Source organism: Betta splendens, chromosome 3 (genome assembly GCF_900634795.4).
Source record: "Betta splendens chromosome 3, fBetSpl5.4, whole genome shotgun sequence".
NCBI lineage: Eukaryota > Metazoa > Chordata > Actinopteri > Anabantiformes > Osphronemidae > Betta > Betta splendens.
The window spans coordinates 9,438,953-9,453,746 of NC_040883.2; the positions used below are offsets into that span (position 1 = coordinate 9,438,953).

Consider the following 14,794-nt stretch of genomic DNA (forward strand, 5'->3'; position numbering starts at 1 on the left):
AAACAGACTAATACTGATGCTGAAGACAGGATGATATTTTGGAGGTTCTATGTGCAATTAGCAATTAATATTTGGGGTGTTAAATTATTTACGAACCAAGAAGCCTCCCAACCAGTACCAGCTTCAAATCTGTTCCCAACCATCTGTTCATTACAATTAATGGATCACATATGCTAGATAGATGATATGTTTTGCAACACACCAGAGCCTGATTAATCGCCCCCTTCACCATGTATGACGTCAGGCATCAGCTCAGCAGGTGTAAGCTACAGTAGACAAGGCCCCTGGTTTGGACAGCAATACAGCGAAGGCACTGAAGAACGATGTCTAAAAGCGCTCACCCATTCTCCACTCACTTTTTGTGAGGCTTACCTCAGTGCCACCATTCCTTCGATCTGGAAGGTGGCCTATTCCCATGATGCCACGGCCCATTGAACTGAACCACTGCCAATCTGTTGCCCTCACATCCATAATTATGAAATGCCCGGAGAAGCTGCTGCTGAACACCACCTTGCCAATTGTAAACCGACATCTGGACACCCTCCAATTTGCCTGTAGGGCTAGAAGAGGCACAGAGGATGTTGTAGCATGTAGTGTTATATCCTGTTCTATTTACACTTTACACCAGTGACACCTCCGTCCATCACAGAGCATGAAGAATTGAAAATACTCTGATGATAAAGCCAGTGTTGCCCTACTCAAACTGCATCATGGACAATCACACCATTGTTACACTCACTGTTCACTAGGTGGTGTGAGGATAACTACATAAACCTCAATATCCACAAGACAAAAGAAAGATAAAAAGAACCCCCTTCTCAACAGTCATCAATTTTCATACTGTCCACAACCAATCAGTTGAATGAGTGGAGAATTTCAGATAGTGCAGCTGTATTTGAGTATACTGATTGGACTTGATAAGAAAAGCCACATGTGTCACTTTACAGCTCACAGTTCAGGTCAGAGCAAATGAGAATCATGAGAGCAAAGAAACTGCCTGAAGAGTTCAAAGATAAAATTGTGGCAAGGCAGAGGTCCGGCCAAGGTTATAAGATTTTCCATTAAAGGAATTATTTTCCATTTAAGGTTCCTAAGAAATGGAGGATGTTTGGGACGACAAGAACCCTTCCTAGAGCTGGCTCTCTGGCCAAAATGAGCTATCGGGGGAGAAGAGGCTTGGTGAGAGAGGTAAAGAAAAACACAAAGAACCCTGAACCCTGAACAGATCGCCAGTCTATTGCAGGGCAACACACAGACAGACAACCATTCACACACTCACACCTATGGGCAGTGGAGAGTAGCCAAATAACCTAATCTCAGGACTTGGACTGTGGGAAGAAGCCGGAGTATGGGTAAAACTAAATAAGTGAAAAAAACTAAAACAACTTGATCGCCTTATTCTGACTGGCGACGGTTTTCGCTTATTCCAATAATAATCATGGGTAATCCATGAAGTAACTACTACAGTTCAGAGATGTTGGAGGAAGGGATGTGAGCAGTGACATTGAGTTGAAACGTTTCGTACAGCAGGGTGACAAACTGAAGCACACATCAAAGCTGGCAAATCGCTTGAACTCAGCGCAAAGTAGTTAAAGTAAGACTGTGCAAACAGGAACAAGGTGTTAAATATCTGCTTGTTCACATTTTGGCAAACAGAACAACATTCTGGGAGTTGTAGTTATGTCATATTACACTCTGTTTAAGTTCATGGCAGTAGTGTGCAATGTTAGTGATACATCCATCTCTTTTAGCCATGTGACGCTGTCTTGGGCCAAATAATTGTCAGATACCAAGACTGCTGCCACCGAGGCTCAAACCCACATCAAAAACTTTGAAGTTATGCATGTTATTACTACACCATTCACACCTTGGACTCTAAAACCTGCACATATACTGTATATGCTTATACAATGCACTTAATGGCAGCTTTTCAGAAGTAGGAATGTGAGCTGATTGCCACCTACAGATCAAAAACACATAACACACACTGTGACACATTGAAAATGCAGTAAGAACGCTGGACAAATCTCAACAAATCGCAGCAGAGGCTGACACTTTTAACTGCTACAATCAGCTGCTTAGGGTGTTCAGACCTTGTAACCTGCCAGACAAACAGAAATGCATTCAGTAACTTTACTGTGCAGAGCACTCAGCCTGCTGCTGAGTATGACAACAGCCTTTTAGGCAATCAGCACAAAGCAGTTGTGTGCAATGTGTCCCACACGCTGGCATTAAAAAATTAGCAGGGGAACGTAAAATATGTCCTTCCTTTAAACAGAAACAGATAGTTTTCATATATTACTGCATTTAGTATGGCTACTCTGCTGCTTAGTTCACTATACTGTAGTCATCAAGCTACATTCTGAATGTCTGCTTTGTGCTTTGGATGCACTATCTAGCCATTATCCTGCTTTCCCCACCCACTCATCTATGCACACACACACGCACAACCCCACTGTCAAGCAGCCTCTGAACACCTTTAAACATTGTTTTAGTCTCACCGGTATCAGTACACTGATGTTTTTTATTTATCTGTTTATTTCCTCCAGTAACAAATGGGCCAGTCAGCACCATCTGTTACTGTTGAGGCTCATAGCTGTGCTAATGGGCTGGGACTCAGGTCCACTGTGCTGTCACTCCCACGTACACACAACTTTGTTTTATTACACATTACATTTTTACACACACACACACACACACACACACACACACACACACACACACACACACACACACACACACACACACACACACACACACACACACACACACACACACACACACACACACACACACACACACACACACACACACAGGGCAGGAACAAAGGGAAGGAACAAAACATAAAGTTTGGCAGCTAAGAATGGAAGTTTAAACATGGCAATTCAGGAACATCCTACAGGAAGAAATGATCTCTAACATGGCTACAAGGTAACAGAAATACAGACTTAATATCTGGTTCAGCATGGGAATCAAAAGTTAGTAGTTGTCACTAGTGTGTAGCATGGGGAACAGACACACTGGCAAAGCAGGAGTGAATGTGGCATCAGGCTTAAAGACAGTGGTGAGGACTGAATATAATTATAATTGAACCTTATTGATCCCACGTTGGGGGAATTAATTGCTGCATTTTAATCCATTCCCTGGGGGGAGCAGTGGGCCACAGTGCGACGCCCGGGTAGCTTGTGTAAAGTGTCTTGCTCAAGGACACACCTGGTGCCAGAAGCAGGCCTCAAGTCTGGAACCTTTTAGGCAGTCCTTTCTCAAAACAGCTGCCTCTTCTTGACAGACCTGGAGGGGGTGGGCATATAAAATAAAATATATATTTCAAGCTTGTTATGCAAATAAGTTTAGATTGTTAACAGATCAATTAATATTTCTTTATTTCTATTTCTTTTCACAACAGTGTTCATCAGAGTGCTTCTTGGTGGATGATACAGTTGGACCGCCTCACATCCTCAAGTCCTGTGTGGTTAGGTCCTCTTGACTGACAGGCAGCAGGGTAGTGTTGTTGCAGGATTTCACTAATTTGCACAGCACTGTACATCAACAGTTTGACCTTGCTTGCCAGAAACACAGTGTATTGTAGCCACCAAGGTAAAATACCTGATTCTAAATTATTATTATACTTTAGCAACTGGATAATAAGACTCACCCCTGGGTACATACATACCTGCCCCAGCAATGGTCAAGCTGAGAGCGGGGCAGAACAGTCCAATATTCAGGGTTACTGCAGCCCATGCAGACGAGTTACGAAACGTGGACGAAGCTCCCGCAGCCGAAAGGCACCAGCAATGAGTTGACAGTGAGGCAGCAGACAGCGGGGAGATCAGACCGCGGGCCAGACGACAGCGGGGAGACGGGGACAAGCGTCTTGTTTTTCCAGCCACTAACAGCAGATGAAGAAAAGAAGAGGATTTTGGCTAAATGAAGAATCTGTGGCTTTCTAACAACTTTCTGCTTTGATTCAAAATAAAAAGCTGCTGAACGACTTACAGAAACAATGTCTTTATTCAATCACACTGTTAAAATATACCATTTGTTAAAAAACGTCTGGACATGGTGCATCTGGCTCCGGGCCTTTATGCTGCAGGTGCCGGTTCCTTACGAGCAGCCTCGTCCTCCAAACGGCACAACTCGCCGGCACTGTACTCTGGCTCATGCAACTGTCCATGAATATCAGACTGTGCGTGCTGAAGAACTCGCTGTCTTCTAAATAATCTACAGCGGGACATTCAGCCATTGAGTCTTAGTGCTGCATGTGCACTGAGCCAGGCTGCTGCGCTTGAGCACGGCAGTGGGCGTTATTCTTCTGGTTTACAGACAACGTTCAGACATTCCTTTACGTTTTAAGCAAAACGTTTTATTTTAATATTCAATGCTGGTCCAGCATTCCATGACCAATTAAAAAAACACAATGTTCTTCCTGTATCTGAGGTTTGACTATCTCCAGTACCCTGTATTGAATAAAGCCAGATAAAATTTATAATAAATTCGGTCATTCAGCCTTTAGCCTACACAAGGGTACAACATTTGTATTATATCATGGCTTCTCTCTCTGACACACACCTAGTAATGAAAATGATCTCAGAGGGAAAATCAGAGGCAAAAAAGCAGAAAGAGAAGTAGTAGATTCTTATGTCATCAGGATTTCTGTCATCATTTTTTGGCTAGGTCAATATGCTAGAATCTGTGCCTCAGTTGTTCAAGTATTACTTTGAATTATATGCTTAATATGCTAAAATTGATAACCATTTGTGGCATTTTCCGGTGTTAAAGGGTAGCAGCAACGCCCCCTGTGGGATAAAGCAGAGCACTCTCCAGCCTCCCTTCCTGGTTTTCTCTGCTGATTTTAGCACGATAAGAAAGTAATTATGTGAAAAAAAACATTCATAAACATATTAGGCAGGTTATACAAAGTCACAGTGTATAATAAGGCTGTGTGGCATCTGTAGGCTGCAAACATTATATTGAGACAAGCTGTGAAACAGGAACGGAACTCGCCATGTATCAGCTCATTTACATTTGTTGCTGAGGCTCTCCTCGTCGCTGCCTCACATCCGGTTTCTTGGCTTATTAGATCAGGAAATGTGCAAACTCACCAACTGTTACATGGACATCAAATTTAAAAAGAATAAAGTAAAAATTTTGAATGTAATGCTGCTACCCCAAATTGTTCATTGCCATTGAGAGGTATAACTGCAGTGACTTCCACACCTCAGTGTCCTGTGCATACCCTCTATACCTTGTATAGCATCCTTTGCGCTTATCTTAATTAAAACACTTTTACATTACTGAGTCTGCCTGTGACTTGGGACAGGTCCTTGATGGGATTTTTTGCTTGGTAGCTCAGTTGGTAGAGCATTGGCTTGGGAAACCAAAGAGCACCAAGTGTGTCCTTGAGTAAGACCCCTCACGCTAACTCCCCGGGCACCCACTGCTCCCCTCAGGAGAAAAAATGCAGAGATTAATTTCCCCAATATGGGATCAATAAAGTTTCATTATAATCATATATTATATTATATTATTGCTCACCCAAATTGGATCAACAGAAATAAAACATAAATGGACAAAATAAAATGTAACTGTTTTGATGCTGTGATATTTGCTCATAGTGGGTGATTCACCCACCTCCACCCCTGGCCATCATACCAAAACTTTGTGCTACCACAATTGGCTTAAAGACCCCAAGGCTGAGGATGCTGTGATAAACTACTATACTGGTGTTGGTGAAAGTGACGTGTTTTGGTTCTTTATGCTTGGATTTTACTGCATAATAAATACATGGTTAGGAAAAAAACAAAACACAAACTCAAATTTATTTATATATACTGTTAACATTTATAGAGCTAATACAAAACCACTGTAATACAGATCATTTATAAAAGCTAAACAATAACAACAATGACATAAATAGTTCTTATCAGTAAAAACATCTTGGTCCCCTTCCAGCTTCAGAGTTGAGGCTGAGGCAAAGATTGAATGTTGGTGGTGGTGAAGGCTTAATGCATATTTTATTGCTTTCAGGGCTGCCTTTATTCACTGATGGACTAAAGCACATTCACAGAAAAGAGACTTAGTCCAAGAAAGTTTACACAAATAAATTAACTCTTCAGTCAAACACCCAGTGTATCCAAAATTCCCTGTCAAGGCTTATTACATGGGCAACTAAATGGAGCTATGATGGTTTAAATGCTGGCTTGGAGGCTTGCCAACCATAACTTAATCAACCCCTGAAAGAATAACTGGACATAAATATTGAGATATTTGGCCTGTTCTTCCTAACAACATGAATATTGTAAAAATACTGCAGAGTATAATATTAATAATTGTATTTCTGCCGTAGTCAACATAGGGGCTACACTAAATGCTAACTATTCTGAAACAAATATAAATAAATGATGCTCAACTTTAAATTTATATTTTGTAAAGACCCTTGCATTTCAGCTTTGGAATATGAACTTTTCAAGTTTGGTTTGTAGGGACCTACAGTATAGGACACTCCAGCCAGACAGACCAAATGATCACTTTACTATTATACTGTAATAAAGAACAGATTTACTCCAAATACTGAAGAATGCAATGGCAATACATTCATTCATTCACATCTTGATGTGTGCTTCCACTAAACTGATATATAACAGTGGTGTGGAGGCATGTGTTTTTTGTGTATGTACACTTGTGTTGTGATTCAACAAGGGGAGTTTGTGGTGTAGAAATGTCATAGAATATCTGAGTCCATAATCATGTGTGAGGTTAGGTTTACACAAGATTAGTACTTTGGTTAGAAGTAGATAATGATATGCAGATATTTTCACAGAAAACAGTTGTGGATCAAATTAGTAGTAGCAATAAACAGTCTCTGTACCAGTAGCAAACTGTCACCAGTTTGCTACTGGTACAGAGGGAAATGTCCTAGTGTTTTGGTTTTGAACACATCCAACAGTTGGTCTACTGTATGTTGCCTTTAAGTTTCTGAAAAAGCCCTTGTGTCCTAGTGAGCGTTGAGGGCCTGGTTTATCCCAATACAACCATCACACGCATGAAATTATGGTCATTAGCAGAAGTTACGGTCTTTCACCACTTATTTGCACTTACACCAAAGCCCTTGACTATTGTGCTACACAACAACAACAACAACAACTATGTTTACACCAGGGTTACAACCACCAGTGCCAGCAAAGGCTTTTTAGGTAAGTTCAATCTATTTTGAGCATTTTGGAAACCTCAATGCCAGCCAGTTGCAGCCACTTAAAAACCGACAAATAGAGACACTTCAAAGAATCTCACTGTACCGAATCTTACCATGGCACAACCATGCTGAGACCACATTCACGTTTGCTAGGACAATGTAAAGGCCCACCATGTATGGAATATGGGGACGATATGGTGATGAAGAGTCAAAACCAAACTTGCACATATTTGCAATTCTAAGTTTTGGACAGATTTGAAGGGTGCGTTCACACCTACAAGATTTAGTTCAAGTAAATTGAACTTAAGTTCATTTTCCTTCTTGGTGCGTTTCTTTTTGTCTGGTGTGAACACGGTAATCGCACTTGACCAAAACAACCGCACCCAGACCCCCTCAAAATTAGGTGGTCTGGTGCAGTCCTTCTGTTGAGAATAGATACCAAACCAAAACGGGAACAAAGGCAATCTTCTGTAATATCTTCAGCTGATTAACGTATCAGAGTTCAATAAGTTCGATTCCCGCCGCCTCCTGTATTGCCTTGAGATGTGCTTTTGGCAACTCCAGTGCATCAATACAGTTATTGTAGACTGTTTTCCCAGTCTCAGTAACTACGCTTAATGGTTAAACCGTAGAATTAGCTTTAAGTGGTAAATGCAAGCAAGGTAATAAAAAAAAAAAAAAATCAGCACGGGACCAACCCGGGTAGGTTGACCTTCATCGTAAAATTGCCTCTCGTCAGTAGTCCACATGACCTTCTTCCCATATTTACTTTTTTGCTCCCATGGCAGACACATCTCACCAAGAACAAGAGAAAGCGTTCACACATAGTTTTAAGTGAGGGTTTTGGTGTGCTTGAATTTTTCTGTGTGTGAAACAACCAAGAGTTGCAACTCGACTGTATACACCTTTACTGATTGCGGTCGCAAGTTGATGAACCTGAAGTTTGGGGTCAGAAGCTGGCTGGACAGGCAATGGTAACAATAGTTTGCATTTGTTACTGATTGCCACTCATGAATGAAAGACAACCAGCTTGCAACATTTGTTTGCAAGTAAAGGAGGCTCATTTTGGTCGCAACCCTGGTGTAAACACATAGTAACCAATATCAGATCAGAATCTGAATGTATATCATACACTAATGAACAAAAAATAAATTCAGCAGAATTTCAATAACATATAATACTAGCCTGACTAGAATGACTTATCCCTTAAACATACTTTACACAAAAAGGCTCACAGGGACAATTCCTCATGGCTGGCAGCGATGAGGAACGTAATAATACTGGTGATGGAGATTTGGCCATGAGGCCTGTGTCAATACAATAGCACAGATCAGACATGGCAATACTTGTGATACTATGAGGTAAAAATGACTGAACTTGAGGTTGATACATGTCAGTCTATGCTTGTGAGATTTGGTGGAAATTTCAAGAAGTCCATAAAGGAAAAACCCTTTATTCAGCAATAGATTGTCGAAACTATTAAAACTCCTTCTGGCTCCAACCAGGTTGTAGATCTAAATTTCAGGTCCAAGGAAAGGTGTTATGTTAAAACGTTTTTAGGGTGAAGTGTGCCGGGCTGCAAAAGAATGGTGAGTTACATTGACTCATGATTCTGAATGATGCTTTAGTTTGGAAAATGTCCGTAATACATCTACATCTGTCTACGTGTCCCTCTTGACATATTTCAAAATGTTTGATGATGTCTTACCTACATCCGGCACCTTCACAAAGGGGCTGCTCCAGCTAGTAACACGTAACACAAAAAAAAACTTGCAAACAAATGTCTTTGGGAAGTTTCTTTGCGCAGCATGAAAAAGCCAGTAAGGAAACAGAATAGGAGCCTATAACTACAAAAAAAGCGGCATTTGACAGACAATACTGAGAGTCCTACCTGAAACATGGACTTATTACTGCAGGTTGTTCCCACGCACCAAGCCAGCTCAGCATAACATGCAGCAAGTGGCTCTCATGAGGCAGTGAAGCCTTCAGTCTGCTTCGCCTTGGAGACCAAGCATTCTGTACGTTATGCAATGTTACGAGGTCACTGCTAATAAAATTGCATACAAAGTGGATTCACGTTTAATATTATACTTATAAAATACATTTTTTTTTGTCAATTGTATTGTTTTATTTTGTTGTATACTTAAACCAGTTTGTGATGCAAAAACAGTGGTCTAAATGACTTCCTGTTAGAGCTGCTTCTTTCTGTAGAATGATTTTCCAGCCACAGTATTACTGTGACTACTGATGATCACATAGAAGTCCAGCGTCCATGCTTTATCACTGTATTTATGTGTGTGTCATGGGATCTGGAGCTGCAGTTCCTTGTCATCTTCATCCACATCACTGGTTGGACCATCTGGGTTTTCGGGACTGTACCGAGCTGATCTCATCTTGCCAAACAAACCTGGATTTTGTTGTTGTCTCCTCAGTCTAAGGGAGAAGGGCAAGAGAGAAAACATTTACTGAACAGATAATTCATATAACATTGAGGGTCCACTGTATGTTTCATGTTGGGATTTGAAGACGCTTGTAGGTTTGTTCTTCCGTGTTTGATGTTCGTTCTCCTTGGTTTGTATTTTGAGCGCAACTGCTCTCTCCGTCAGTGTTTTTCCTCGCATACAAGTACAGCACTAATATTCACTCATATTCAACTGCCGGAAGTCCTGCTCTGGATTATTTATTTATTTGGTTACTTGTATGGGCCAGAACACAGTGCAGACGAGTTACACCATATGGAGGACGAGGCTGCCCCGAGGAGCCGGCAGCCCGCAGCAGAGAGGTGGAATCTGGCATTCAGCATCTGAGGGCCAAGAAACTACTAAAAGCCAGGGTCCAGCAGTCGACAGCAAAACAAAAATACATAATACTGTCATTTTGCCTGTTTTCTCTGGACATAGACCACCAATGTTAAAGTTTTTGCACATTTTGGCTAATAAAATGTCCAATTTTTAAAACACAACTTGCTTTTAGGCAGTTAACTATCCCTTTAATGTTGACTATTATCCCCCCATATTAACACTAGAACTACTGGGTTTTCTAAATATACCCATTCCAACTACAAGGTGTTCAAATGATCTGCTCAGCTAGCTGAGACCCTTAATCACCTGTGAACAGCTGCTTTTGTTACGTTAAGAGGGCCATCACTGACGTACTCTAGGTAGTGAGTCGCTGGGCTTGCTGACCCTGCTCCTGCCTGCAAGGCTGCACAGTTCCTATGAGTCTATGAGTGACATCCACTTTTACAATGTTCCACCGCTATGTGCTTGGATTTACAACGTGAAAGGATGAGTGTCATTGTTGCGGTCTCACCGAAGGAAGCAATAAGAGACATCAACAATACAATAAGACAGTTTCAGATCCTTCTCAAATGTGGCGAAGCTTTGTTTATTTACAAAAAAAAAAAAACTAGTTTAAATATTGTTTGCACTGTAACGTCACCAAAAATTACAGAAAATATGATAGTACACCCATCAAGTTTTAACAAATGTGCATTAAAAAATATAAACAGAAAATGCTTGAACGCGTTTTTGTTTTGTGTGAACTAGGTGGGTGCCTAGGGCGCCACCTGCTGAGGGGGCACTGCTCCAAGCCTTCAGAAAAGAACTAGAGAGCGCAAAACCAGGATCTCGCCAAGGGCGCAAACTTGGCCAGGGCCGGGAAAACGCTCTTAAGTTTGTTGCTTTTTGATAAAAAAATATGTTCATTCTTGTTCAGGTTTTGCCCACTGATTTGACAGTGAGCAAAACAGTAGTCTTGCGTTTCTGTGTATTACGTTTCAGCAGAGCTGACCAATAGCGGCTGAAGATTCGTCTCTCCCCAGCGGGTGTTGGCTCTACTTGTTCACTACAAAGCATCGGCTCTTACTACTCATCACTACTGAGGATGTTACCTGGGAGTGGAAGAAATACTTTGACGTTTTCTTTAACATTTCGTTAGACATTATGGTAGGTCCAATTGTCCCCAGTAAATCATGAAAAATACCTACTAAAAGTGTTACAAGGAGGGACAAATCAAGCCATTTTGTGTGTGGCGTGTGTAACAGACAAAATCATGTACAGCCCTTACAGATCTGATTAATGTGCTACAGAGTCCAGCAAAATGTAACTGTCGACAGATGCCCATGCACAAGTAGGGAATCACCCTTATGCGTAGATTGATCAGATCAGGCTACCAGGATGGTCCAATTCAGTGGTGAGTCATGCATTTCATGCCTTAGTCCTACCAAACTTACACATTATACCACCTTAATATACGGTAGGCTAAATGAGCAACTCTTATTTTCCGAGGCTGCTAATATCAATTAGCTTGCATTCACATTTTTTTCTAACTATATCTGCAATCAAATCTGTGCTTTCTCTTATTCAGCCATTTGGAATTACAAAATACAGCCATAGCTGTTGGTAGCTAATGGATCTTTGCAAAGTGCTGCATTTCACATTTAGGGTGCGTACATGTCATGTTCAGTGCGACACTGGAAGCAGCACAACCAAGTGGATATAATATGACATGAAGAGAACAGACTATGGTGAGTAATTGTATTTACATGTTTACAAAAAAACATTGCACTCACATTTCTGAGTGTGTTTAGGCTAGCAGAGAAGGCCTTGCTGGCCCTGACAGCCCACCATTGCTGGGATTCATGTTGAAAAAATGATGCTTTTCATAAAATAACCCTGTATGACAAAAAAAAAAACTAATTCAAGCCATTGGTCAGAAAAATCTATAATTAAAGTTAAAGATACACCCTCTTCAAGAACAAGATTCGTCAGTCTCTGAAGCTGTTGCCATGCCAACATGTCTGCCACTTCTCCATAAAGTTCAGTTAGGGAAGAGGGCTCCCTGTTACTATGGCAACAAGCATCTAGGAGCTAGCTAAAATAGCTGATGACTATGCAAAACTTGTGACTTACACAGCAACACGCACAGATCTCAAAACAGCAGTTGGGAGAAGGCATCCTTCAAATTTAAATTTAAATATATATATATATATATATATATAAGTTGAGTGCCAATGCAAAACTTAATAAAGTAAACATGTGAGAATCAAAACATAAATGCCCAGATATCTCAAAACCGTATTTTGCTATATTCAGATAAAACAGAGGTCATTATAAATCTATCAAATCAGATAAAGTACCATATTCTATAGGAGCATCAGGTTCTCCTGTGAGGATCCTTGATATGATCTTTGACCATGACCTTTCCTTTCCCTTCTTTAACATATATTAGAAGGTTACTTCCTGTTTGACCGTTGATTATGATCACTTCCTGGTTCCTGTCTGCTGTGAGCTTTTTGTTAGGTTGTTTTCACCTGTTCCTGTAATCAGCAGATGTATTTAGAACCGTCCTGCACACTGCTGGACTATTGCGTCTATTGCGTCCAATAGACCATAAGATCCTATGGATCCTTTACTGTTCATTTCAGTTACAATGTAATGTAATGTTAGCGCTACTTTTATAGCCGACACTATGTACTGTCCTGATCTGAGAGAGCCAGCAAACAGAATAAAAAATTAAGAGACCACATAAGGTGTTTGTTTCTTGCATTGTATTACATTGTAATTGAAATAAAAAGGGTCAATTAACAAATTGTGTAAGGTAATGTGTAGTAAATTGCAAAGGTTGTACACTAGAAAAGTTAATTTATACTTACAAAGACAGAATTATTCAAGGTAAAAGTTTTAAAACATGGGCTGCTACCATTTCTCCTTCTTACTGCTAAAGCTTCTGTACAAAACAAACAAGCGCTGTTTGATGAGAGTGGTAAAAGCGCTCACTCTAACTGCTTCCCAAGATCCAAGTGCGGAGCTCTCACTCAGAGATTCACAGAATCAATCTTTTAACACTTTTCCTCCTCACATGAAAAGCCCCACACTTTAATTCAATAGCATACATTTTCCAGAAAAAAGGTACTGTACTCCTGCAGCTACATTTGATCTCACAACCTTGACATTACCAGCATCACACTCTAACCAACTGCACCAACATGCTAGGAAAATCAATAGTCGGCACTATTTCTATATTGCAGGGCCCAACCTCAATTCTTTTTATAGGGCCCACAACATCTAACGGAGCCCCAGCCTACATTAAACACACCTGCTTTCCACTGCCCTCCTTCCTCACCTTTGTTTGTCCTTGATTTTGTATTTGCTCCGGTAGTGTAGCAGGTACTGTGCCACTCTGTTTTAATCTGCTAGCTCATTCTATATTCACCCTACTTTCTCTGTTCTCAGCATCCGGCTTTGGTGGAGACAGATCGGCCTTCCACATTATTGCTCACTCTATTATCAATAAACCTTATTTTTCCGCCATTCGGTTCCGTTTGTCTATTCTCTGGGGTCCACACTCACCCTTTAGTGAGTTTTCTAGTTTTGTAAGAGCTTCAGTAGTGAAAAGCCCAGAAACTAAACTAAATTCCTTCCTTCCATCCATCCGTTTCATATTTTTAAACCATTGCTCTTCAAATTGACTTTCTGTAACCTCATATCAGTAATCAGTAATTTTATATGGTAAAACACAATGTAGTGGAACCTAATTAAATGTGCAAATGAATGAGTCACCCATCTGTGCTCCCGTAGAGAGTCTTACTGGTATATTCACCTAAAATCTGTTCAGAATACTGCACTAATACAAGTGTGCGCGTGCGTGTGTGGCTTACCTTGACTGTAAGTGTTCCAGCTGAACCTGCAGGTTCTCAGTCTGCTCCACCTGCTCATCCAGAGACCTCTGCAGCTTTCTGGTCTGATTAACAGACTCATCTAACTGGACATAAAAACACACAGAGCATTCTTTTTTTTTCAAGTAATAAAGCAAATCTAGTATCTACCTGTGTCTACAGTTTCATGGGAAGACTGCTGTTTCCACTTAAAATAAGTATTTTACTTAAACTGCTCTATGCAAGTGGTAAATCAGGTTATTTTATAACTGTACAGGCTTTAATAACACTTTAAAGTTACCACTGTATTCACAGCAGTACGGGTTTTATTCCTGTAGTGTGGTGCAAAAAAAAAAAAGGAGATTCATTATTTTAGCAACATGTTTCTTCGTACATACTTTAAGGTTGCACATTGTGTCTACCTGAAACTTAACGAGTGATAAGACCATTTAGATCAGGTGATCTCACCACTGACAGCGTTGTAGTAATAATCGAAAAGGTAGCGAATAGTATTACAAGTTTAACAAAAAACAAAATAAGCAGCTGTTATTTTAGATAGGCTGAGCTATACTGCGTTATCACTGCGCTATTTTATTTCATTTATTGGCAGACAAGTTACCTTTACTGTAAGGACTGTATCATACACTTAATTATAGTGACGGCTGATTTGACCAAGGAAACACGCTGTGCAGCTCACAGACAGAGTGTTTATAAAAACAGGTCAGACGTGATGAACTTTTTTGAGCAGAAACATTGAGTTGAGTAGAAACAGTTCACCAGGCACGGTGTCAAACTCAAACACATCAAAATCTTCAAATTGCCAGCTGAACTCAGCGCCAAGTAAATGAAATTAAGACTGTGCACGTGTGAACACGGCGGTAGAGATCTGCATGTTCACTGTCTGGCAGCAGGAAAAATGGCTCAGATTGCCTGGATTCTGCCAC

At 40.6% G+C, this 14,794-nt stretch overlaps 1 protein-coding gene across 2 annotated transcripts in view; it reads right to left on the bottom strand.

The window, feature by feature from the left end:
- Window positions 1-5,788: 5,788 nt before the first annotated feature.
- The window catches only part of ccdc102a (coiled-coil domain containing 102A), a 34,063-nt gene continuing 25,057 nt past the window's right edge, over window positions 5,789-14,794 (bottom strand). The window contains exons 9-11 of one of the 2 annotated variants that reach the window (XR_005897440.2): window positions 13,854-13,957; window positions 11,766-11,868; window positions 9,497-9,625 (exon numbers count right to left, since the gene is read on the bottom strand). Coding sequence is in view for 1 of the 2 variants with exons in the window: in XM_029144468.3 (XP_029000301.1) it covers window positions 9,493-9,625; window positions 13,854-13,957 (237 nt within the window). In the remaining variant the exon portion in view is untranslated. Of the gene's footprint in view, window positions 9,626-11,765; window positions 11,869-13,853; window positions 13,958-14,794 lie in introns of both variants that reach the window. The other variant, XM_029144468.3, reaches the window with a different exon arrangement.